General features: G+C 43.3%; 1 protein-coding gene and 1 non-coding gene across 2 annotated transcripts in view; one reads left to right on the top strand and one right to left on the bottom strand.

The window, feature by feature from the left end:
- The window catches only part of ANXA2 (annexin A2), a 44,070-nt gene that overhangs the window by 5,031 nt on the left and 11,912 nt on the right, over positions 1–27,127 (top strand). Inside the window, exons 2-5 of the mRNA XM_027123187.1 lie at positions 6,490–6,548; positions 9,948–10,047; positions 22,793–22,887; positions 26,135–26,248. Of these exons, the coding sequence (XP_026978988.1) occupies positions 6,501–6,548; positions 9,948–10,047; positions 22,793–22,887; positions 26,135–26,248 (357 nt within the window). The 5' untranslated portion in view covers positions 6,490–6,500. The remainder of the gene's footprint in view (positions 1–6,489; positions 6,549–9,947; positions 10,048–22,792; positions 22,888–26,134; positions 26,249–27,127) is intronic.
- Positions 2,492–2,564, bottom strand: TRNAE-CUC (transfer RNA glutamic acid (anticodon CUC)). The gene has a single exon. It is a non-coding gene; the product is annotated as a tRNA-Glu (tRNA).

Raw genomic sequence — 27,127 nt, 5'->3', positions numbered from 1 at the left:
TATTGATTCAGATCAGGCAGCAAAAGGGACAGGCCAGAGCAAGTGCAGCACCGTGTCCATCCTGCTCAGTTTGATCAAGGCCCCTGGGCAGAATTCCAGGATTTCTGGGGAATGACTTGCTCCTGTGACTCAGGCATTAATCAAGACCATAAAAACCAAGGAGAAAACTGTGTGCTTTCAGGAAGGTTCTGTTAAATAAAAATGCTCTGGGAGGGAGGGGTGGAGAGTGAATAAAGTGGGAACTCTACCCCTACCCCCCACTCATGCATTTTTTTTTACCCCCTCTTGGTTTAAAATGTCAGTCTGCTCCTGTAGACCCAGGACTGCACAGTAAGGGCTTGGCGGGGAATCCCAACCCGCCATCCCCACACCCGCCCCCATTTTTTTGGTTTTAAAAAAATCCTCCTTTGTATCATCCAGTCCCTGATTGATTCATCATGGTTGCTAGGGATGTGTTTTGCAGTAACACATCAACACTCCACATTTTAAAAGTGGGTGTGACCACGAAACTGCTGGGTTATACTCAGATTCTGCTGGGCAGAGGAGCCCTGCCGCAATGTGTTTTTGTTTGTTTGTGAGAATTAATATATGGGCTTTCTGGAGCTGGTTCTTCATTCATTTCAGTAGAACTTGTTTTTATTATTTGAAGCACTAACTTTTAGGTTTTCTTTTTTTGTTTGTTTCAACCTTTTTGCAAACTTTCTTTTACTTTTTTTGGGGGGGAAGGGAGACGTTAAAGCTGTTTTACTTGTACTATTTTTGTTGCAACTGTGTGTTGGAAGTGAAACAGTGAGATGCAGTGTAATCTATGGGGTTTAAAAAAAAAAAAGGACAAACTCTTATCTTTAAGATAGTGCTTATGTTAGATGTAAGTTGCTTCATTTCTAGCAGCTGCACGGATTTCTTTAATGTCTAGCTTTGCGCTATAAGAGCTTTTCCAGTCAGGCAGTTAACAGTCTCATTTATTAATATTTTCAAGGCCAGAGGAAACTGTTCTGTTCCCTTCGTTAGGGTGGAGTGTCTGTGTTCCCTTCCCAGTGGTGCGTTATTTCAAGCCAGTCTGAAGTGGGTATGGCTCTCAGTGAGCCTCCTTGTACTTCTCTAGTTATTTTCTTAAACAAAAAACTTTCCCTGAAGAAGGCGATTTGAACAATCTTGTGTAAGTCACCCAGTCCTTTCCTGCGAATAAGAGGTACTGGTATGTGAGGTACTCATCAAAAGATTGAATTTGCTGATTTTTTTCTCTTTCTTTTTTGCAAGTTGAAACCAGTTGGAGATCTTTGTGAGGCTGTAATGTTGGAAAGAGTGATGCCATTTTCGTGTCTGTGGAGAGGTCTGCCAGACACGGAGCGGTTGTTCTGATTTTAATGCGCTTATGAATTTTTCAGTGTGCTAAGTGGTCACTGGGGGTGGAATTGTCTCCTATGGTATGGAGACTTAAAAACAACAGGTACACTAAAAAGGCAGAGCTATTGTTTCAGCAAGAAAATTCAGCCTCCAGAGCAAATACGGTGAATGGATACTTAGTATTGGCATCAAATCCCTTTCCATAGCCAAGCTTAAATCTGCACCGTTCAGAAACTTACATCTCAGGCCCCCCACGTGCCACCACATTAGACATGGCTGGTTTTAAACCTGGCCTCTTGCCCCACACACACACACACACTCTCCCACATCCCATCTCCTTGGGCTTTCCCTTGTTTCTCTGGCTGGAACTTCCAGGGTGAGTGAGTGTCCTTCTCAAACTAGTCAGTACCTCACCTCTCAGACCCTTAGCCAGTCTCACTGATGCTGCTTTTATCTTTCTCTCTCTCCATGTCTTAATCTCTTGGAATGAAGAGCCACTGTGGTGAAGTTGAAAGGGCAAGGGCCCAAGAGTCAGGGGACCTGGAACCTGGCCCTGACTCCCTTTCTCATTAGCTGGGTGACCTGGGCTAGTCTTCCTGGGGCGAGAAGGGAAGAGAACTGCAAGGTTCTGCAGGAGTGGAGTCTGTGTTTCATAGTTTTGTGTGTGTCTCTCCCAGCCTTTAATGCGGGGCAGGCCCGGTGTGTGTGTGTTAGGGGCTTGTTGATTGATTACCTGGGTGTCACCAGTGATTGTAACCTACAGTAGCCCTGCCAAGACTTTCTCTTTCTGCTTCCAAGGATAGCAGCACTCTGACATCTTCTCATTAATCATATGCGCTATATTAAGCTAATGTTTTAACAAACATAAGTGGTACAGCCGACTCTTTCTTCTGGAGATTAATTAGTCGTCTGCAAGATGACTTTGCATTCCCAGGGGATTGGATGTAGTGAAGAGACCAGGATGTAGTGAAGAAACCAGCGGATTGGATGTAGTGAGGAAATGAGGGCCATGGTTTAAAAAAAAAATTTATTATTAAATAATATTTTTAATATTTATATTTAATATTTATTTATTTGGGCTGCGCCGGGTCTCAGTTGCAGCACGCAGGATCTTTTAGCTATGGCACGTATGCAGGATCTATAGTTCCCTGACCAGGGATCGAACCTGGGCCCCCTGCATTGAGAGCGCAGAGTCTTAACCACTGGACCACCAGGGAAGTCCTGAGGGCCGTGTTTTATTTCTAAGGTGAAAATGTGTTTGCCCTTAAGCTTGCATGGAGTAGGCAATATTTATATGGATACAGAAGACACTTGCATGGAGTAATCCCAAGCTTCATGGATATTGTTTTTTTGGTTACTGTGACATTCTTTTCCTACAGAATGAGTATCAACAATATAAATATAAATGTTCATTATGCAAAATAGCAACTCATTTCTGACCATTTATTTAGCACCTAGAGTGTGCAGAGGCCCTCTTCAATCTGTGGGGGAACTGGGACTCTGGGGCCTATGAGACCCCCGTTTGGTTGAATTGTACTCTGTATTTGCCATCTGAATGTGTGGCGCACGCGTGGCAGGAACTCAGGACACTCTTGCTCAGTGGTGAGTAAGTCTAGCGGCATCAGAAAGTGTTCCTGGCATTGAAAGGTGGGAGAGGCAGTGCCGGGGAATGTGGGCCGCAGCCACCCCATTGGAGCAGGTGCCAGAGGTGTGGTGACTTGAGGAATGGGCAGCATCTGTAACCAGAAGAAGAGACAAGGGTAAGGAGATGAGGCAGGAGACACGAATCAAGGTGCTGTGGATTAAAGCTGTTACGGTGTGTTTGGGGAGAAGCAAGGAACAGTTTGGTTGAGGTCCACTTTTGCTGGCGAGTACATAGAGGGCTGGACGGAGCTGGAGTAAGAGAACATCACGGAAGGATGGATTTTGAACTATTTATTGTGACAAGATAAAATAGAGGAATTTAGTTGGTAGTGGCACGTAGGACTGATGTGAGGTGAAAGAGCGGTACCACTGTCGACCGTTAAACAGCAAGGAAGACTTGTGAGCCTTTTTAAAATCCCCATTTTCTGTCTCTGTATTGTGCCTGTGGGAGAAGGATTACATGAATCCGATGGTCTTTGGTTTATACCATACTGAGGGGTTGGGACATGGTTAGGCAGCTGTCTCCCAAGCCGGTGCTCGGAGCTGGAAAGGCAACTTGAAAGAACTCCCTGGCAGAAACTTACCCGCCTCTGCAAGTTGCGATTTCCTGAACCTCAGAACCCATGTGAAGTAACTGATCTAATAAATAAGTGGAATTTAATCCACCCGGAAACAACTCTGACTTGTTGGTCTTTTTGCTTTGACCTTTTTCTTTCTTAGCTGTTTACAGTGGGGACTAGAATTCTGCGAGGCAGATGACAACCGTTGACCCCTCACTGCAAACCTAGCCCAGTTCTGACTGAGCCCCAGGGGTGGGAGTCCAGGCCAGGGCTTAGGTGGTCCGTGTCCTGGGGAGCTCATGTCCTCTTTGGTGATTCTCAGCAGCCTCCTGATGAGACGCTATAGAATGTTTCTTGGCCCAAGTTGAAGTTGGAGATCATTCTTTGATTTTACATTCTTATACTAATTCTTCCACATCTGGTGTGTACTTGACACTTACAGCACATCTCACTGTGGTCTGGACATCTTTCAGTGCTTGATAGCCCCATGTGGCTGGTGGCTAGTGTCTTGGACAGTCCAGCTACAGAGCAAGACTCTTAAAGAAAATAGACGTTATTTTTCAGGGCAGTTTTCGGTTCACAGAATAATTGACTACGAAGTCAGAGTTCCCATATATTCCCAGCACCCCCCCTATATACACACACAACCTCTCCAACTATCAAAATCCCCCACCAGAGAAGTACATTTGTTATAATTGCTGGACCTACATTGACACATCTTTATCAGTCAAAACACATAGTTTACATTAGGGTTCATTCTTGGTGTTGTAAATTCTGTGGATTTGGGCAAACGTGTCATAACATGTATCCACCATTACTGTATCACAGCCCTAAAAATCTTCTGCGCTTTGCCAGTTCGTCCCTCCCTCCTTCCCCTCTAAGCCGTAGCAGCCACTGATCCTTGTACTGTCTCCATGGTTGTGCCTTTTCCAGAATGACATATAATTGGAATCATACAGTATGTAGCCTTTTCAAACTGCTTTTTTCACTTAGTAACATACATTTAAGTTTGCTTCGTGTCTGTTCATGGCTTGATGGCTCATTTCTTTTTAGTGCTGAATAATATTACATTGTCTGGATGTACCACAGTTTATTTATAGAGGATGACTTTACAAACTAGGATCGTATCCCAGTGCTGTGATGCATTGCAGGGGTTGGGGGTGTGTGTGATAGTGTCTGAGAGTTGTGGGAATGGGGGAGTTGGAATAGCTGTGATTTTCTTTTTTGCCGTGTGCTTAAAAAGCTTCTATAAGCATCTGGGCTTCCCTGGTGGCGCAGTGGTTGAGAGTCTGCCTGCCGATGCAGGGGACATGGGTTCGTGCCCCGGTCCGGGAAGATCCCACGTGCCGCGGAGCGGCTGGGCCCGTGAGCCATGGCCACTGAGCCTGTGCATCCGGAGCCTGTGCTCCGCAACGGGAGAGGCCACAACAGTGAGAGGCCCACGTACTGCAAAAAAAAAAAGCTTCTGTAAGCATCAAGAAGAGAGAGGATGTCGTGTAGGAGAGAGCTCATGGTGAAAATCTTGTAGAAATACTTCCATAACCACAAATAAAGGCGAATCTTTTTCTCTTAATTCCTCTAACTCACCCCACACAGAGCTTGGAATCTGCCTAGTCCAAAGCCTTCTGATAAATTAACAAATGTCTATGTCCAAATATTCCTTCAAAGCCAGCTGTCTGAAAACACGTAGACTAAGCAAACTGTTGGAAGAGTAAAGAAAGCTGAATTGCATGGGCACCATTTCCTTGATCAAAGAATATTAAGCAAAAAGAGACCAAAACAGGAGTTGCTGCAATTCAGACGTCGTTCCCACTGTTTGAGGATGCAGCTCTGCTCTGTTTTCTTTATTTTGGGGAGGCTGTTGGCTGAATGACCTGTCTTGTCTCAGTGGAGGTAAATTTCCTGCCAGTTGAGCACTTTTTATTGGCAGGGGTTGGTATATCAATTCCGAGAACTGTGTGATTGCAAAGCTGGAAAGCCAGTTCATTACGTTGTCGTATCACTGTCCAATTAAGTGTATTAACTGAAAGATGACTTAACTTCAGCCATTTTGAATCTTAAATACAAGGATCAGTCTTCTATGGGATGAGTTAAGGTCAAAATCTGTCCATTGTGTTTCTCATCAACAGTTTAATATCTTCTTTTTTTTTAACACCTTTATTGGGGTATAATTGCTTTACAATGGTGTGCTAGTTTCCGCTTTATAACGAAGTGAATTAGTCATACATATACATATGTTCCCATATCTCTTCCCGCTTGCGTCTCCCTCCCTCCCACCCTCCCTATCCCACCCCTCCAGGCGGTCACAAAGCACCAAGCTGATCTCCCTGTGCTATGCGGCTGCTTCCCACTAGCTATCTACCTTACGTTTGGTAGTGTATATATGTCCATGCAGTTTAATATCTTCTAAGCATTGGTGAGGTAAGAGAATAATTATGGATAGTAATAAAGGGCTCCATTTAGGAATCAGCCAGCATGAAAATGCTACTGATTTCAGTTCATATCCATAGTTTTCAGACTATGGATATATATTATATATGATATATTAAATTATTGGTGAAAAATACAGCAGTACTGGCTGGTTTGACAAGATTATCACTTTTTAGGAGAACTGGAAGATTCAGTCTTATCCTGTTTGGACTGGTCTTGGGAAGAAACGTTTTGGTGTTGTATTTTCAAGTCAGTCTCCCCAGGTTCTCTTCAAACTGGGCAAGAACAAGACTAGCTAGTTCTGTCGTCCATCCCAAACCTAAGGCAAACCATCTCTCAGCTTTAATTTTCCCAATCACAAGATAGGAATTGCATCTATTTGCACAAATTACTCTAATATCGTCAGATGAAATGGCCCAAGAAGTAGAGATGGGTATAATGAATCACTGCGCTTCGGGGGAAAGGAAAGCCTCTTCATAATAAAGAATTGTACTTTTTTTTTTCCCAGCTTCTTTCAAAATGTCTACCATTCATGAAATTCTCTGCAAGCTCAGCTTGGAGGGTGATGTAAGTATACCATTTTCACTTTGTGTAATTTTTGCAAATTGGTCATCTCTCTGGGTAGCTGTGCCTCTTCCTTTCCTTGTACATCTAAGGAAAATGAGGACAAAATTCGGACAGTCATTCCCGGAATCTCCTTGCTTCCCTGTCTTCCCCAGTACTTTAGCTGTTCCTAGTAGTTCAATTTGAAAGAAATGGTATGGCTCCAGAAACTTTTTTGGCATCACATTAAAATTGGACAGACACTAGTGACACTGAGATGCTTGGAATTTTATCCTGCTGTATACTTAACATGCCAGTGTTAGTAATTATTGTGATGATACAGGACTTTTTTTTTTTTTTGCGTTAGCGGGCCTCTCACTGTTGTGACCTCTCCCGTTGCGGAGCACAGGCTCCGGACGCGCAGGCTCAGCGGCCATGGCTCACGGGCCCAGCCGCTCCGCGGCATATGGGATCTTCTCGGACCGGGGCACGAACCCGTGGCCCCTGCATTGGCAGGCGGACTCTCAACCACTGCGCCACCAGGGAAGCCCGAGGACTTTTTTTTTTCTTTAATTGGAGTATAGTTGCTTTACACTGCTGTGTCAGTCAGTTTCTGATATACAGCAAAGTGAATCGGCCATATGGATACATATATCCCCTCTTTTTTGGATTTCCTTTCCATTTAGGTCACAACAGAGCACTGAGTAGAGTTCCCTGTGCTCTACAGAAGGTACTCACTGATACAGGATTTTTAATGTCATGCCCTCAGATTTTATTAATGGTTGGCGTAAGCTACAGCCATATTGAAAATGATCCTGCATGTTTTGGACTTCTTATAGTGTCCAGAGAGTTATTCCAGACAAGGAGTTTTTAAAATTTAGTACCTGGGAAAGCTTTTCTTCAAAATAGCTAGAATTTTTTTTTTTTTAACTAAATAATAGAAGTATTATAATTCATCTTGTTGCCTTTTTTGCTTTGGCTATCAGGTAGCTCAGACTTATACTTAATTGTCTTTCACAGGAACTTGGAAATTCTGATACATTTGCTTTTTTGTTTTACAGTCAAAAATTTTAAAAGCTATATGCAAAATTATAAGTCATTACAAATGCTTTTACAATAAAGTAGAGTATAAATTATGAATATGTAAACTATCTAACAATACCATACATCTTTCAGGTTATCTTGGCAGAACTAGCTTTTACAAAAACTCAGCAGTGACACTGGTGTGTAGGCATATCTTCCAGATATTTCAAAATACGCTCTCACTGAAATTAAAATACAAAGAAGCACTCCAGTGGGTTGACAGCAGCTTGGGTCATGTGGTACAGAACCCTCTGTCTCTGGTGCTTGCCAATAAAACATTCAGATGGATGATGTTGGTGCGAGCACAGGTTGTATGGAGTATAAAGCCTACCTCGTTTTCATCTTTCTTCTTGAACCTTGTGCACACTGTTGTTGGCAACCATACAAGCAGCATGTTGAGGTCCAGACAAGTCCAAGAGCTAAATAATTTTTTTCTTAATGGATCAGATCATTAGATCATTTTTAGTATCGGGTTTCATCAGAGGGCTTTTCATGTGGCCTTTGAAGTTACTCTAGTATGATGTGCTTCTCTGTGGAGAGATGGGACTGCAATAGAAAATGTCATGTATTCCCCAGTACTTTGAGGGAAGAGAAACATCACTTGGACCTCCATAACTTGATTTTCAGATAAATGAATTTTACAGGTAGTAAGTTCAATTATCCATTTAATTTTATTTCTGGAGATACTATAAAATTATGTAAAACTTTTCCCTACTCACTGTTGTTTTTGGGATGAGATGACACAGCACCTGATATGAAGCCATATTTGATATGGCTCGATGGCCAGACTGCCTGCCTTTGTAAATAACTGATGGCATTGTTAATAAATAGGAAAATGTGTTCCCTTAGATTTCTGTCCTCATTTTGTAGCCACCATAGCATATATAGTAAGTATTTCAGAATAACACTTTGTCATTACCTTTTCCTGAATGTGTACTCTATTCCCATTGAGTTAATCTTACTGGAAAGTTTAAGTAGTGAAATTATATGGAAAACACCTTGATAATCCACTGTGTTTCAGTTATATGTATTAACTGGATTTACTATTTGGCCAAGATGGTCACAAGTACATTTTGAAACATTTTGTCCAGCCCTGAACTTAGATTTGTGGCTTTGTGCTAGGAGACATTTGGGAGGATGGCATCTTAGTTGTCTACCTGCACAGCCTCACTGCTAATAAATGCTGGGGTGCCTTGTCACGTGATGCGTGTGGGTGGAAAGGTAAGTCAGGGCAACTCAGTCTCCGACTATTCCCAGAAACTGAGCCTAGACAGAGTCATGATGTGATGGGAGGTGTGCAGTGTGGGGAGGCAGGGATGGGGAGCCTTGACATTGAAGGCGGTGTAGTGGTGGATGGGTCCACTGGCCATCAGCCAACCTAAAGAACATTGTCAGTCCTGTTTTGTCTGTCCTTTGCTTTGGGACTGGATAGCAGGGAGGAGGAGGGCTGTAAGTGCATTTCAAAGGAGAGAAGTTAACACTCTGGGGAGGAGAACTGATGTAGAATCATGCTGTTGTCCTTACCTCAGTCTGGGGTGGGAAGAGCTGGGGAGGGTCCATCAGATCTGGAAGGGTGATGGGCTTTGAAAAGCACCAGAAAGGAAGAACCTGTGGTTTAAAGGGCAGAGAGAAAAAAAATACTAGGAAGAGTAGTAGGCAGAGGGGATCGTGTTAAAGACAGCAGAGTGGAGGGTAGAGAGAGTAGAGAAAGCAGGCGGAACCTGGCCGATATGAAGAGGATGTGGGCCATGTGGCCTGAGCACCTTGGTTCCACGGCGGTGGCCAGAGGTGGGGGGGATGCAGGAAGAAGATGCTTCCCTCACTTACCTCATAGTCCGAGACAGGCAGGCAGGCATTCTACATTTGCTTTTTAAAGAATTGTGAGCTCAATGATACAGGCTCAGTGGAAATTCATGTGCCTGTAGCAAAAACTTGGCTAAACACACTTGTCATTCAGGCATTTCCACATTTCCAGCTTGTTTCAAATTTTGGCCAGCCCAGTTTCATGCTCTTCAAAGCCTTCCGCAAAGAAACGGGTGGTTTCAAGTGCCCAGCTTTGCGTTTTCCGCCTTTGAGCTTGCATGAAAAGTACGATGAAATGTAGAAATAGATTTATCATATTCTAAACTAGTTGAGCCTTTGAAGAAGAATTCTTATTAGAAATAAGGAAGTTTCGTATCCTATGTGGGATGGCATGTTCATATACTTACTGAGTTATCTAGCCTAAGAATGATGCGAATTATTAAAAGAAACAATAGGGAAAAAAATTTTAGGAATTGACATTTCAACAAGAGGATTTTAAATATGTGGGATTGAAGTGTGTTTGTCTTCTAACCTCAGCACTCCACACCTCCAAGTGCGTACGGGTCAGTCAAAGCGTACACCAACTTTGATGCTGAGCGGGATGCTCTGAACATTGAGACAGCCATCAAGACTAAAGGTAGGCCATCCATTTGTCCTCCTTGTCAAACACTGACCAAAGGGTTTTTAGTCTCTTTTCTTGAATCTTCATATATTGGTCATTTGAAATCGTCATCAAGCTTTAACGGAGCGATCAAAAGCTACCCCACCCCATCCTTCTCTCCTTCGTTCCCCCTCTTTTTCCCTCCCTCCCTCCTCTCTTTGGAGAGAAGAAGATTTAAAACATGAGAAACTAAATCACTGAATAGCATAGTGACATGGAAATAGGCTTTAGCTGAGGGCCAGGAGGGCTGATCCCCTGGGTGTGTGCTTTGGGCTGAGCTCTTCACTTTGAGGCCTCACTGCCCCTTCTATAAGGAAGAATTTGGTCATGGTGATCCCTAAGGGTCTCTTTTTGGTCCTAAATCCCCTTGAATTTTATTACATTTCTTGGAAAAATGCTGGGAACATTTTACTGCTTTGATCTCAGATTGATCTAATGAGCGAAAAATTCAGACTTCTTTTTTTTTTTTTTTATTAGCTCCACAAGTTATTACGCCCCTCCTTAGGCCTGGAGCTTGGGTTTGAAGAGCTGTCGGGATGATTGTATTGCCTAGAGTTCCAGGATGAGTAAGAGAGGACAAGGAGGCATAAAAGCCTCTGTTCTGAAATAAAGCAGATAAAGCATTTAATTGGGTAAGAGTTGAGCGAGGGCCTGTTGAGCAAGGGCCTGTTCAGGTCATCGTGCCGTTTTCTGTATCCACAAAAGCCAGCGTTCAGACTTCTTTGGCTTACGTTAACGAAGCATGTACCTCTGGGGTTGCCCCATCCCTGGATCCTTGGAACCATTGGGATTATTGTGGTGATGCCTGTGATTCACCACCCTCTTTTCCCCTTTTGGACAAAGTGCTTCTTTTCATATGAGGCTGGATTGAGACACGTATGTGATCCAGCAGCCAGAGTGGGTGCTTGTTCATCCCCTGCTGACGAGTTGTGGGACATTAGGACGATGGAGTGCTTTTACTTATTGACACATGCATACAATTCACATACGGGTCACTGAGAGACTGGGGACCTCAGTCAGGGTGACCTGGGGCCCTAAAATTGGCGTGGACATGTGTCCCCGTTATGCCGGCATATTTACTGACTGTGCCCCCTTTCGCCCTCCTAATTGTCTTGTTTTGCAGGATAAATTGCATAGTCACTTTTCCTAGAACCCTTGGAAAAACTGGTGACTGTGTTTCCAGGGATAGGGAGTGCAGAAAGATCCTTTACGTCCTGTGGTTCTAATAGGACATAGGTTTGCGTCACTGGCCTCAAAGCAGCCTTCGTTTCCATGGGGACATTGTGGGCACCTCCCACTACGGGCGGCCTGGACAACTAACTACCTTCAAAAAGCCATCTTTTTTGGTGCTTTTAAATGACCATACTTGTCAAAGGCCAGGCTGGGAAGTCAGGAAGTCACTAATCAGAAAATGAAACTAAAATCTGCAGGGCTTACCTCCCTGCAGTCAGTTCTACTTGGTGGAGCCTAGTGGATGAGAGCATATGTGTTCGTGGGTTCAAATCTTAGCTCTACCACTAATTTACTAGCTGTCTGACTCTGGGAAAACATTTAACTTTCTTAAGCCTCAGCTTCCTTACTGTAGAAGGAGGGCTAATGAACATTCCCACCTCACAGGGTTGTTGTGAAGTAGGAAGCTCTTAGCATGGTGCCTGGCATATAGATAATACTCACAATATGTCACCTTAACACACACACACACACACACACACACAGAGTCCACACACACACACACATGCAATCCGCTCTCCTAAAAACTCACCTTCTCACTATTTGAATGTGCTTGCATTCCTGGGGTTTCCCAACTAGCCATTGTAGAGATATAACCGAAGTTTAACAGTTAACTCATCTGACAAAGATGGTGCCTTTTACAAGCTTGAGACAAAGGCTGCTTTTATCCCTGCATGAGAAAGCTTTTAGCACACTGGAATGTGAAGATTGCGCAAATGAACTCTGGTAACAGCTGAAACTCCCAGGGTAATAAAAATACCTTCAGGCGCTTCCTGAGTTAGAAAAATACTGTAGTTTCTAAGCAGAAACATCTGGAGGGCTAAGATCTGGATTCCTGCATTCCAGTTTGGTCAAGTGCAGATGACATCACCATTATTAGGGTTGCAGCTGCGTATTGAGTGCTGCTGATTATGGGCTGGCGTGGCACCAGGCACTTCAGGAACATTCTTCCTAGGTGAACTTCAGATTAATCCTCTCGTGTAGGGTGCTATCGTCCCCAGTTTATGGTGGACATAATTTAGGTTTAACATGCTCCAGGTCTCGTGGCTGTGGTTCAGATAGGGGTTTTAACACGACTCTTTCCAGCCCCAGGGCTGTGCTCTCAAGCACCCCAGTGTTATGCTACCCACCTGCCAGGGTTGGACTTTTTACTTTGCCGTGAGTTGTTTTCAGGCATGAGAACGTTTTCTAGCTGTGATTCTATGGGTATCAGATACATGTTATATTTGTGGGTCCAGCTTTTGGTCTCCTGTCTTCTTCTCTCCCAAACTTAATGCCCAGTGGGTCCCACTTAAGACTGCTTTTTATTATTTGTTTCTGGTGCCTAGTGATTTTAAAGAGTAACTGATTTTTCTTGAGTTAAGTCTGTTGGTCCTTTAAATAGTTTCTAGATTGTTGGTATATTTAGAACCTTAAATCCTTCTAGGAAACTCCAGAGGAAAGAATATGATAGCTATACACAGAGCTCAGAGTTGTAACAAAGATTTTATTATCAGCATTGGTTATTACTTTTTTTAAACATCTTTATTAGAGTATAATTGCTTTCCAATGGTGTGTCAGTTTCTGCTTTATAACAAAGTGAATCAGTTATACATATACATATGTCCCCATATCTCTTCCCTCTTGCATCTCGGTCCCTCCCACCCTCCCTATCCCACCCCTCTAGGTGGTCACAAAGCACTGAGCTGATCTCCCTGTGCTGTATCAGCATTGGTTATGATGGTGACAAACCTAGATCCATCTTCTAGTTGGAGAGTGACTTAGTACATTATGGTAACTGCCTTTATATTGCATAGAATGTCTGTAGAATGTCACCAAGACATGAAAAGTAAAGTTTGTAAACAATTTTTTTGCATTGTTATTGAGATATAATTCACATCTCATACAATGCACCTATATAAAATGTACAATTCAGTTTTTTTTAGTATATTCACTGAATTGTACGACCATCACCACAGTCAATTTTGGAACGCTCATATTTCACCTTGAATTTGTCAGTTGCGTAGGAAATGGACATAAAATAGTGTATACAGTATGATCATACCACCACAATTTTTTTTTTTATGTCAGAAAGAAAAAGATAAAAGGCATTATTAACTGATATACAGAATTATGGGTAATTGATTCTTTTCCTGTGTTTTCGGTATATTCTGTTTTTTCCAATTTTTCTGTGGTGACATGTATTACCTTCATAACAGAAAGCAGTAAACTAAATTAAAAACAAAAATGAAGTCATCGTAGTTGAACAACATGGGTTTGAACTCCACTTACACGTGGAGGTTTTTCAACGCTAAGTACTACGGTGCTACGCGGTCAGAGGTTGGTTGAATCCACAGATATGGAACTGAGGATAAGGAGGGCCGACTATAAATTATATGTGGATTTTCAGCTGTTGGGGGTGTCGGCACCCCAAACCCTCCAGTTGTTCGAGGGTCAGCTGTAGTTGGGAAACTCACATCCCTTTTGGTTTTTTCTCCTTCCCCTTGATCTTTTTAGATACTAACACTAGTTTTAAAAAAATGAGCTAATTAACATCTTACCTTCCCTTTTAGAATGCCTTTCACTTTAAGTGTAATTAGGAAGCTCATGCCGCACCTTATCTGGCTCTGTCTCAAACCCTTTTCCAGGAGAATACAATGCAAATTAATTGGTGTTTCCCTGACATCCAAGGAAACAGGGTAAACCTCAAATGCTGATACAAACGAAGCCAAAGGACCGTGAAAAGATGACCCTCTGGGCCTCCCCTCTCAGGGTAGCCCAGGTGTGTGCGCACACGTGTGTGTGCGTGTGCCGAGTGTAGAGCATGCTGGGCATTACCTGTACTGCCTGATGTACGTCCACTTCCCTATCCGAGTACTCGCAGGCAGAAGGGCTGTGAGCAGGTCAGCTGTGGCCTAGGGTTACTCACTGCTCTTAAACCCAAGGATTGTAAACCGAGGCAGGCCTGCAGTGGGGAGAGTTAGGAGGGGCAGACCTGGGTGAGATCTATAGGCTGGTGCTGCCTAGACTGGTCAGAAGGCCCCAAAACAGCTCTTATCCCTCCCTTCTCCTCTGCCCTTATCTCTCACCTGGGCTGCTAGGGCATTTGTCCTTATTTATTTATAAAATATTTATTTATTTGGTTGTGCCGGGTCTTAGTTGCTGCAGGTGGGCTCCTTAGTTGTGGCACGTGAACTCTTAGTTGTGGCATGCATGTGAGATCTAGTTCCCTGACCCGGGCTCCCTGCATTGGGAGTGCGGAGTCTTACCCACTGCGCCACCAGGGAAGTCCCCGTCCTTATTTTTACGGGCCTCCTTGCCTCATCCATTGCAGATTCTCTGTCTAGCTTCATTTCCAGGCTATTCGGTGCCACAAACAGAGCCTTTGCTCTCTCAGGAGTGTGCAGCCCGCTTCTAGTGGGAGTGTTGGCGCACTTCTGACATCCAGGCAGTTCCCACTCATCTTGGCCTGAGCTGATGCACCGCCTCTTCTCCGAGCTTTCTCTAAGTGGGAGGCAGAATCATTTATTCCTTGATCTGTGTCTCATTTATAGCTCTTGCCACATTGTGTTATGGTTATTTATCTATGGGTTTGTCTCTCCCACCAGAAAGTGAGCTCCTTGAGGGCAACGACTTTATTTCATTAAACTTTTCTAATGCCCAGGCCCCTGGGATCATGTGAAAGAGTACATATTTAACCTGAATAGTAGTGAAAATGTACACAGATACCAGCATACAGGTGAGTGCAGAGTCAGGATACGTGGCTGGCAAGAGAAGGGAGCAGAAGGCAGTTCCAGAATCCGGACCATATCCCCGAAGGATTAACAGTCCCCTAGTAAGCTTTGATCTTTTTTTCCAAAAGGAATTTAGCTCACACTTGTAAGTTTGCTTTGTTTTTGGTTTGAAGGGATCTCAGTGTTCCCTGAGCATGTCACCTAAACCAAATGGAGGATTGCTTTGTGTATGCTCTGGCTTGAGGTAGACTCTGCAATTACTTACCTTAATTAATGTCTAGTTAGAAACTGAATAAAGCCATGCAAAAGTAGTAATATTGCTTAATTAACAAGAGGTTTCTGAGACTTAGATCTGTAGGAGTCTCTTGGTCTAGATTGGCCTTGGGTTAAATATATACTGCAGAGTGTACAACACAGCTGTGAATGGTTTACCATATGGGTCCAAATAACTAGAAAGGAAAGTCAGCTAAATTAGAAAAGGATGAATCTAGACTACATAAAATAGATTGTAATTAGAAGCAGCACAACCCCGGAGTTAGTGTAAGTGCCAATAAACTGGTACAGCTTCGGTCTCTCTCTGGAAGGGGAGGGTAATGAATTGCCCTATTATTATTGCCAGTTTTGATTTTAGCAGTATTTGTGTTCTCCGGAAGGGTTGCAGAAGCGGGTGATTTTTCCCTCCCTTATAAGCACAAGTATAGAAGCATACGGCAGCAAGTTTCTGCGCTTATTTTTTTCTTATACTTCGGAAATGGAGCTGCTTAAGATTTCCAGCGTGGCCGAAAGACTTAACATCCCATGGCAGTGGGAAGCAAGCCAGGATGTGTATTTTTGGTTTCACCTGCACACCTGGAGGTATATTCATTTAGCTGAGACAGCAATGAGGAATGTATTCTCTCTTTTTTTTGCGGTACGTGGGCCTCTCACTGTTGTGGCCTCTCCCGTTGCGGAGCACAGGCTCCGGATGCGCAGGCCCAGCGGCCGTGGCTCACGGGCCCAGCCGCTCCACGGCATGTGGGATCTTCCCGGACCGGGGCACCAACCCATGTCCCCTGCATCGGCAGGCGGACTCTCAACCACTGAGCCACCAGGGAAGACCAGGAATGTATTCTCTTGAAGATGCCAGGAGGCAGATTGGCTCTGAAAAGTAGCTTCTCTCCCACGGGAGCGGCATCGGAGATGTGGGCCCAAACTAAGAACCCCCACGCCTGAGTGTGAGCACACTTGTGGGAAAGGCCTTTCTGCCCCACGTAGCCCAGGGCCTTCTCACTCTAACCATCCTGGAAGTGAACAGGAGGGAACAAAACCTTCCCGTTGATGAGGACTTTCCTTTTGTGTTCAAGCTCACTTTAGACTGAATTCTCCTCTTACAGCACTGCTGGGAACAAAGAGGGACCAGTGCTGAGTCACGGCCACCTTTACTCTGGGCACAGATTTTCTGATTTTTTTTCAAGATGATCATTGTCTACTCGGGTAGGTAGATGCCAGACTCATGCCAAGGAGCCTGTGAAACATGGGTGAAGGAGTCCCTGGTGCCTTTCTCATTGTAGGCATCGGCTGTGTTGCGTGCCTGTCAGCTTTTTGTTTTCTGTAAAAAATGGTTACCTCTTTTCCATGAGGAAATCCCAATACCGGTGACACCCAGGGACGATGGAAGTCACCACGTTCAGGTGTCGGCAGTGCTGAGACAATAACTAGTAACTTCTCTGTCAGCTGAGTTCAGGGCGGGTATCAGTTTCTTTTACATCTGTTCAGATTTTTTTACTTTCTGACTCAGGAAGCTGGTAGAGCAACAGGGCACAAATTGGTGCTTTCATTTTATGCATAACCCTTCATTTGCAATTTTATTTGATTTCGATCTTGAGTAGTGGCCTTTGTGTTTTCCTGCTGGTCCTGTAGAGTATCTCAGAAATGTAATTATGCGCAGAAGGCAGACAGGGTTCCAGATTATTAAAATACCCCAGTGGGATTACCAAGGAGACTGTACTTAAATCCTGTCTAAGGGACTCAGCTGAGGTGAGACCAGAGCAGAATGGAAATAGAAGAAATTTGATTTCTGGGCCCAATCCTCTTCTTAGGCACTTAGCTAAACCACGCTTTGCTTGAGGCGGGCCAGGCAGCACCGTGGCAGATGGTGGGAAGGGTACTTTGGGCAACAGTGTGTGTGTGAGTGTCTGTGTGCGTGCATGTGTTTCTCTGTCTCTAAAATCACTCTTACTGGCATTTTAGGCTCCCACTGAGTTATGAATGGCTATTTCCAGAAGAGAGTCTTCTAGCTCTTTCTCTTGAAAAAAACCTCAGTTGGGTTAGCTCAGTGGCCACGCATTGTTACTGGGTGGCAAATCATTATCTACAGATTACTCAACGGGTGTACATTTGTATGGTCTAAATAGTAAGTCCAGTTCTGTAGACAAATAGACACGTTACTGTCTCCAGTCCTTTTTAGCAACAAGATGGAGGAGTGTGGTAGAAAGAAGTACCAAATTATAATTCAAAAAGGTACAGACATGACTCATAGAGATATAGGATAAACACGTGGCAAACATTTATTTAATTCGTTGAGATAGGGCTGGTTAAAAGGGAAATTTGAGAGACTAGGTGTTTATAGACACTGAGGAAAGAATGTTGGAAGAAGATTGCTAGGCTGGATACAAGACCGTTAATGTCCTTCAGGGCACTGAAGCCATAATCTTGGGGACTATCCTTTCTAATGGACCAAAATCTACAAGTTAACACATAACCCCATAGAGCCTATGCCGTAATCAGTAGTGAGTAGCAAGTTGAGTGAGAGCGTGCCCTGGAGAAACAGTCTTGGATGGGCCTTTTAGCCACACTGGGAAGACACGTTCCCTTCCTTTTGCCTTATTTTCAAGTTTTGGATTATTTTCTGTAATAGGAGGCAGAATAGCCCAACGTAGATATTTAATCCTGGTTTGAATCCCAGCTCTGCAAGTGACTTGCTTGTGTGACCTTGGGTGAGTCCTCATCTTTTCCTCATTGGTACAATGGGGATGACACTCACACGCATCGCACATGGACACGATGACAATTGCAAGAGAGCTTTGTACAAAGCACCTTGTAAAATGCCTGGCATGTAGGTACTCAGTGAATGGCTGATACTATCAATATTATAATAAAATAAAACCCATGGGTCTGTGCCTTCTGCTGTCTCTGTGGCCTGCCTGTGACCTTGTTGTAAAGATGATTTCTGAGGTTTGATACTGATATGCCCAGTAACCTAAGCCAAGTCCCGGTCTTACCTATGATCTAGATAAGGAGCGGATCTGGGCAGTTTTCCTTTATCTCCTAACTAGTCAGTCAGCCCTGCCTGGAGGGCCTCCTGAGTCCTTTATCAAACACAATGAAATCTGTTTTCTCTGTGCAGTCAGTGTGCCTTGGCAGATGTGAGTCAGATCCTGTGCAGAATGGCCTCTTGGTTCCTGGCCATGAACAGTAAAGATGCACATTTTCCATGCAGTGCCAGATGTGGAGCTGACTTGGGGCTTCCACCCGCAGAGAGGAGGAGACTCCAGGAGGCCCATTTTGTGGGTTTGGATTCAGCCGTTATTTTAGACTGCAAGTGTTCTTTGTTTTAAAAATATGGCTGATGTTTTAAGGAACCCACGACCCCAGAGTTTTCTATGTGAGCCCTGCTGTCAGCGGTGCCTTCCCATGGCATCACTTGCCGGAGCTGTGGCTTCAGGTGACTAGCACTTAGAACAGGGACTGATTTTTTTCAGATGCCCTGGAGTGTGGGAAGCATTTTTGTAGTTAGCTGATAAGATTAGTTGGCCATTTTCATTCAAGGAAAAAATGCTTAAAAACTTTCGTGCTGCTTTCCATCAGGAGCCAGATAAATTTGTGTCTTAGTTCCTCACCAGTCTTGAAAATCTTAACTTCTTTTAATGTTGAAAAGACATTTAATGTCCATCAACAGAGGATTGGATAAAGAAGATGTGGTACATACATACAATGGAATATTACTCAGCCATAAAAAAGAATGAGATAATGCCATTTGCAGCAACCTGGGTGGACCTAGAGATTATCATACTAAGTGAAGTAAGTCAGACAGAGAAAGACAAGTATCATATGATATCACTTATATGTAGAATCTAAAAAGATGATACAAGTGAACTTATTTACAAAACAGAAACAGACTCACAAGCCTTCTAAAATAAACTTACGGTTACCAAAGGGGAAAGGTTGGGGGGAGGGATAAATTAGGAGGTTGGGATTAACATATACACACTACTATGTATAAAATAGATAATCAGCAAGGACCTACTGTATGGCACAGGGAACTCTATTAAGTATTCTATAATAACCTATATGGGAAAAGAATCTGAAAAAGAATGGATATATGTATATAAATATGTATAACTGAATCACTTTGCTGTACACCTGAAACACAACATTGTAAATTAACTATACTCCAGTGTAAAATAAAAATTAAGAAAGGCATTAAAAAAAATCTGCCTGAATCACAGAATTTACTCTGTTCTCACCCACATTTCTGTGGGATCCTGCACCCATGTCATTGTTTCCCAATGTGAGGCTTTGCTTGGATTACTTTGTGACCTTCTGTATCAAACACAAGAGGAATGGGATGGGAAAATAGGCATTATTCACATTTATTGTTTTCTTTATGCGTTTGCTTCATCCACGCAGTTTCTTTTCGACCCTGGGCTCCTTCCCTCAGCAGACACTTCCCTTCGCACTGGCACAGGAGCGATCGGAAAGTGCAAATCCAGAGAGGCAGAGCCTCATCTGCCGTCGTCTGCACCTACGTTAACCTTGTTTAAATGTAAAGCTTTCCTGGTGTACTGGCACTTGCTGTGCATTTGTTGACGGTGATTGTGCTGACATAGGTAGCTGAACGTTCAGCCCTCATCCTTCAGCTGCATCCTGGGCAGGAGTGGTGAGTCACCAGATGACCCTTGCAGCTTCAACCTGGACTGGACTGTTTTCCACAGGAATAAACCGTCTCACCAGTTATGATGCCAGGTCGAGAGGAAGCAGCACTGTTCTGAAGATAAGATGGTGAAATCCCACTGGCAGATGTGTGCATTCTGGGGTTCCAACACAGGACGTGCCTTCCGTGGCTTTGAGTAGGCCACCGATCCTGGGCACTATGATTTATTTTCCTCTTTCTAGTTCAATTTGAAACTAGTGCACAGTGGTATGGGAGGAGCAGCTGATGCAGGTGAGGCCCTCGGAAGGAGGAGGGGGCTTCCACTGGCAGAAATAGCCCCCATTTACTTTCTTTGTAGTTGCTGGCATTAGCATTGATTGTATCAATACATTGATTGTATCAATGTATCAATGTATCAGATCTTTCATTGGTAAGGGGTCCCAGCATGCTCGATGCTGCATCGCAGCAGTCTGTTTGTTTGGTAAGTAATTTAGGTAAAATACACGTAGACGCCTTCAGGCTCTAGTTGTTGCTGAGTCCTAGGTGAGATTCAGGTTAACCACCCAGGCTCTTTATGGGGATTTCCAGTAACTGGATTGTATTCTGACTCTGTTGGCTGAATGCTAAGCTGCTATGAACAGAAAGGTTCATTGTTTGGTTGCTAAGAGAGGTTTGTTTCAGTGACTAAGAACACGGGACTGCACTGAAGTTTGTCGAGTGAGCTCTTTTCAGGTGTTATTTCTTACCAGGGTTGTTTGAACAAAGGTAAACATTGCTTTCCCTAAAATTGTAGTTGACCCTGCACCTCACAGAAGCAGTTGGTAGAAGCGATTTAATAGTCTTATACACAGGCAGATTTCCAACGACCTTTCCACTTGCCACCCATGCTTTTCCATCTCTGTTGGCGATTCTCAAATAAAGAATCACCAGGGAGCTGGTTGAAATGCTGCTTCCCAGGTCCAAAGTCCACAAGAGTCTTTAATCATATCTCAGAGGGCAGGGAGGCCCAGGGAGCTGTGTTTTTTTTTTTAATTTTCTTTAATTTTTAAAATTGAAGTACAGTTGATTTACAATATTATATTAGTTTCAGGTATATAGCATAGTGATTTGGTATTTTTGCAAATTATACTCCATTATAGGTTATTACAAGATAATGGCTATAATTCCCTGTGCTGTACGGTATATCCTTGTTGCTTATCTATTTTATACATTTTTTTTTTTTTTTTTTTTGTGGTACGTGGGCCTCTCACTGCTGTGGCCTCTCCCACTGCGGAGCACAGGCTCCGGATGCGCAGGCCCAGCGGCCATGGCTCACGGGTCCAGCTGTTCTGCAGCATGTGGGATCTTCCCAGACTGGGGCACGAACCCGTGTCCCCTGCATCGGCAGGTGGACTCTCAACCACTGCGCCACCAGGGAAGCCCTATACCGTCATTTTAAATGTCTGTATATTATCCCACTATAAGGACAAAAACATTTGTTTAATCAATCTACTATTAGACATTTTCCCCCTTTATTTTTTGCCAAAATAAGCATCTTTGAAACTATCTCATATTCAGCAGTTGGGTTTCTACGTTGACACCGGCTACTCTGAAAATCAGAGCTGAAGGTATAAATGCTGCAGTTAAGGTAACTAACGTATTGGTATGAATTCACTTAAAAATGAGTATGTAAATACAAAAATGTTACTTATTTTTATACCCAGAAATTCTAACTTTCTGATCTTTCTAACACACTTGAGAGTTTAGAATACCTTCTTTGTAAGTCTGCTCATTGCCTCTGTCTCAGAGTATTATCGTTCTGACCTTTCTGTTGCTTTGGAACTCCTGATTTCCTATAGGCTGGGCTGTTCGCAGTTCACGTGTGACCCTGGAGGCTTAACCACTCTGCTCTTTCTCACTCAGGAATTACCTATCCAGTTATGGCAAAGACTTCTTTTTATTAAACAAAGTTCATAATCAGTCAGGAGAGAGACCTTTCACTTTCTGAATTCTTAAAATAGTGCTTCCTTAAGTTAAATGGCATGTTAAGAGTATTTCTGATATAAAATTGGAAACTTTCAGGTACCAGAAGGCATTGCTTATCTTTGTAAATACACATGTTCCAATTAAAATAGGTACTAAAATATTTCGGTGGTACTTCAAAACCCCCAGTTTAGATTTAGATTAAAACATTATTCTTTTTAATAAAGTTACAAAATTGATTATTAAAATTGCCTATTGAATATTAAAAGCAGTGGAACATTTATTTTCCTTACAAAACAATTTCGTCTTCAGTAAGTAGGATTGTATTAATCAGTTATGCTATTAAAATACAACTGCCATATTAAATCTGACTCATTTGTCATGACATTTTATATAATTATAGAAATTGTACCTAGCTGCTTATATAGCCATAATCCTGCCATAAATATAAATAATTGTCTCTATTAATTCAGGTCGTGGTTACTGTCTATTAAAACCTCAGTTAAATGGTAATTCGGGGACCTTCCTTTAAAATCTTTCTAAATCTTTGTTGTTCCCTGTGACTGCCAAAGCCCCACAAATGCACCTCCTACTGTTGAGTCCAGAAACCCAATTTATGAATGAAATAGTGGGTTTTTTTGTTATTTTTGGTTTTTTAATACAGATACTTAAAAAGGTCCATTTAGACTTGAGGTTTGAGGCTGTTAGGAAAAACAGAAAAGAGGGTATACATGTTGGGTGGAGGGTGCTGACAAAAAGAAAGAAACCATCTTAATGTCTTGGCGTTTCACTTTAGGGACTAATATATACATTTCAGGTTGAAAAAGTGCTTAAAACCTTCTGTGTAAGCCCAGAGAACTAGAGCATATGGTTGAGTAACTACTCCCTGCTTGTGTCTTCATAGGTGTGGATGAGGTCACCATCGTCAACATCTTGACCAACCGCAGCAATGCACAGAGACAGGATATTGCTTTCGCCTACCAGAGAAGGACCAAAAAGGTACAGCAGGTTCAGGGATGGAGGGCATTCCATGTTGAATTTCAGTTCCTCAGCCATTGCTTTTTCTTTTTGTGAATTCTGGCTCTTGCCAGCAAGCGCCTCCTGGAACCCTAGGAGATCCAAGGTTTTCCCCTTACATCCTGTAAGAGTCACAACTCACACATACGTGTCCCCTGGGGTGCTTGGAGCTTATGCATAAAGACCACACCCTCTTCCACCCCAGAGGGTGTAAAGGGAGCAGTTCTGGAAATAGAAAGGATCGGGGAAAACAACAACAGGTATCATTTATTGAGTGCTAACCTTTGTGCCAGGTATGCCGTTCTCTACACGTGGCCACTCATTTGATCTTTATGACTTCTGCTGGTTCTTGATAAAATGTTTTAAATTTAATCTTGGGACACTAGCCTCCATTTGAGTATTGATCCTGACACACTCCTCTCATTCTTAAAAAAATACAGTTGAATTCCTAAGATCTTTGCAACCGCCAGGTTTAGTTTAGTAGCTCATTTGGTCTCTAGGCTGTCTTCACCTTGCCATGCTCTCACTATTTAAAGGGTCTTGTGTGCCTTTTTCCCTTGCTCGTCCATGAGTGGTTAAGGAACAGCCCAGCACTTGTTCATCCTTTATTTTGTCGCAGTGTTAGGAAATTTATTTTTACAGACAGGCTGCTTTATTTTTAACTTCTTGCTATTAAAAGCTTTCGATTTATTCTTGGACGGTGCAGTAAGCATGGCTTCCTGCAGCTCCCGCTTGACTTATGGCTTTCACTCGTAGTCACAGTGGAGGTGAGCTGGTAGGAGTCTAGAAAAGACATTTCTGCACTTGGAGTTGACATGACCACCAGGGTCCAGGAAGTTGCAGGTCACACCCTGCTATATCTCCCTCTCCCACCTCTCAAAACAGTTGGAAAGGACATAAATAGGAAAGCATGCAGCTTGTTTCCTCTCATATGTATTAACATTTTTCTTCCAGCTAGACTGACATTAATCTACTACAGTGAGACATGGAAGGGAGTGTTTATTTCTCCACTTTCCCAAAAGGATCTGTGAGCTGGTAGAGCTGAGCTCCAGTTGGAGCAGAAGGCCCACCTCTTTGGACAATATGCCTGTAATTGCTCCTTCAGCTGTCACTTACAGAATGTGGTCTTGGAACACACTTGGGTGTGGACACATAAGTGTACATAGAAATATAGAAGCCCGGATTTCGATTTCAGATGAGATGTATGGAGGACAAAGCTCTCACATACCCTGTTGGAGGGATGATGTTACAGAATCATGATGGGTTTGGTGACACAGGCTTCATGGTGGGCTGGGGACAACTCACTATCCTATGATTCTTGATACCTCTTAACCCTGGGCTAAGGAGAATTATCACATTTTAAGAAAGATACGTAAAATAATGGAGGTACTTTCCGAAGGAAATCCTGAAAGCAGAACCTTATTGTTTGCATAATAAAGGAGAAGGCCCTGTATTGTACTTTAACAATAGGGACCGAGGCTGCCTAGGTGAGGGGCTTGAACAGCATGGGTACAGCTAGTAGAAGTGGACAGGAACTGGGACAGAGGATCAATGTTATATTTCTTTCATGTTCAAGCAGATGCCAGGTTTCTCCGTAGAAGGAATGGTCATATTTTATTTGTCAAACATATCTGGACAAATATTCTTTGCTAAGTGCAAAGAAAGCCCTGTGCTTGACATTATGAGAAGCAGGAAGTTGGCTGCCCATAAGGAGTTTATTATAGAAGTGGAAGAAGTCAGTAGGTGCCCAAATGCTATTTGAAGTCTGAACAGAGAATGGGTAGAGGGGAGTGTCAGGGTAGGCTAAGTTTGGAATTACCTAACCTCAGAGTTCCACACCGGAAAATTGGTGCTATAATTGGAAGGTGTAGCTTTCTAAAGTTCTCTGCTAAGTGCTATGTGTTACTAGGACTTCAGGAAACAGGAGAAAGTAGGTGATGAAAGGGTTGGGCCAGATGATTTCTAAGACCCATCTCAGTCCTTGACATCTGTGAATGATTTGAGAAGATTCTCTCTGAAGCAGGCTGCCCACACCTCTTAGAGCCTGCACATGCCTCTAGGGGCTAAACATCGTAGATGCCATGGGTGCTGCTGGAAAGCAGGAGAGGAAGAGAGAAGAGGGGGGGAAAAAGTGAAAAGAAAGAAAAAAAATAATTATAACAGGAGAGTTCAGCCATCACTCAGTGCCCATGATTTGTAGGAAATCTAATCCCCGAGGAAGCATCTGTCAAAGCCACATCGAATTGGGATATCTGTCTGCCTATGTGGGTGCTGACTCAGGCCTCTGACTTGAAATCTGTCAGTGGATTTTAATGGTAACAGTGGGAACCTTTAAGAAACAATATATAGCAGGGAAGCCCCGTGGTGAATGGGGAGGGCGTTAGTCCCCACCATCTTGATAATACCGTTCCAGTTTGGTATGGAAAATAGAGGTTCTCTCAGTCTTAGGTGAAGTGTCTTGCATAGGAAAGCTTCATGAGATCACTTCTAGCCAAGTGGGGGCCTCTGGTTCCACCTGGAGACTTTCTGGAGCCACCTCTGCACAGCTGCACAAAACCTTTCACAGGAGGATACCAGCAGGCCACAAGGCTTCTGCTTCCTTGGAGGCTCCCCACTTTGATCACCTACCTCCTCCTTAGCAGGGGCCTTGACCCTAGAAAGTGCCCTGTCTTAAATAGGCTGTTCCCACGTGCGAGTGTAAAGCGTATTGTAAACTGCGTTCACGCATAGCTTTCTGAGGCATTGCATGCTGCTCTGGTTTCCTTTTACTGACTGGACGAGAGGGCAAAATCAGCTTGGATTTTAGGGGATTTTACCGGCGGAAAGTCTGATCTTTCCACTTCTGACCTTTGGGTCTGCCAAAGGGAATGCGGTTGAAGGATACTTTGACCGAACACCCCAGAGTTGTCAGAAGAATCACAACCTGCTTTACAAACACATGCCTCTTTTTTTTTTTTTTTTTTTTGCGGTACGCGGGCCTCTCCCGTTGCGGAGCACAGGCTCCGGATGCGCAGGCTCAGCGGCCATGGCTCACGGGCCCAGCCGCTCCGCGGCATGTGGGATCTTCCCAGACCGGGGCACGAACCCGTGTCCCCTGCATCGGCAGGCGGACTCTCAACCACTGCGCCAGCAGGGAAGCCCCCACATGCCTCTATTTTTGTCTTACTAGTTTTAAAGGGAATATTGGTTACCAACCAAGTTTTCCATGTTGTTGCCTGTGTTTCTGAAGGAACTTGCATCAGCACTGAAGTCAGCCTTGTTCGGCCACCTGGAGACAGTGATTTTGGGCCTATTGAAAACACCTGCTCAGTATGACGCTTCCGAGCTGAAAGCCTCCATGAAGGTAAACACGTGTGAGATGCAATCTCTGTCAAATCCGCCATTAATATTTGTGAATTACAGCTTCCTGAGTGTAATTAGGTGATTTTCAGTTATGTTGAATTCTCATTTGGAATCCTTTTTGGGGAATGAACTGAAGCTATAAGGCTCAGGATTTGTACCAAAAATATTTCAATTACTTTTTTTAAGACTGTAAAGAAATTTCATGATGCAGAGAAGTCAGTTACCAGCTGCTACTGCTTGGCACCTGGGCAATTGGAATACCATTTGGAAAAACTACTTCCTTGATTACACTTCCTCTTTAAAAAAGATTTGTTATGATATTAAGGCAAAAGTAAAACTCATAGCTTTTGTTAAGTGAAGCTTAACAAAAATCTGCGTATGCCGTTTTGGTCGTCTCTTCTGACCTCCTTGCTGGTCCCATTGTTTGATTCAAATTTTGGGCAAAATCAGAGCATCACAGTGCACATAAAGGGTGATTTCAGCTCGTGAATGGTTCCTGTGTTTTGTTCAAAGTATCAAGGCACATGCTACTGTCTTTTGTTTGTATTTTGCAAAGTTATTTTGAACATGGATTTTTTAGGATAGTAAAAATTCCAGGTTGTAAGTTCCCCTGAATTTTGTGTGTACCTAAAACATCGAGTATTATATAAATGGAATAGATATATAAACATAAATAAATGTTTAATGGCAAAGCACAGAACCCTTTTCGTAAGTGTGCCTGCAATACTTTGAATAATCTGACACTGCCCTCTGCTGGTAAAACTGGGTAAAGCCTCAGAGTGGAGGGAAAGCTGTAGTTCTGATTTTTTATTCTAAGTCCGAGTGCATTTTCTGTGATGCCACCATTTCTGAATTATGGAGAGACGGAGCTGTAAGTCAG

This window comes from Aethalodelphis obliquidens, unplaced genomic scaffold (assembly GCF_003676395.1).
Source record: "Aethalodelphis obliquidens isolate GAN/ISIS:26980383/991018 unplaced genomic scaffold, ASM367639v1 scaffold26, whole genome shotgun sequence".
NCBI classification, from domain to species: Eukaryota; Metazoa; Chordata; class Mammalia; order Artiodactyla; family Delphinidae; genus Aethalodelphis; species Aethalodelphis obliquidens.
The sequence above is the reverse complement of the archived record's forward strand: the minus strand, read 5'-3'. Positions and strand labels throughout refer to the sequence as shown.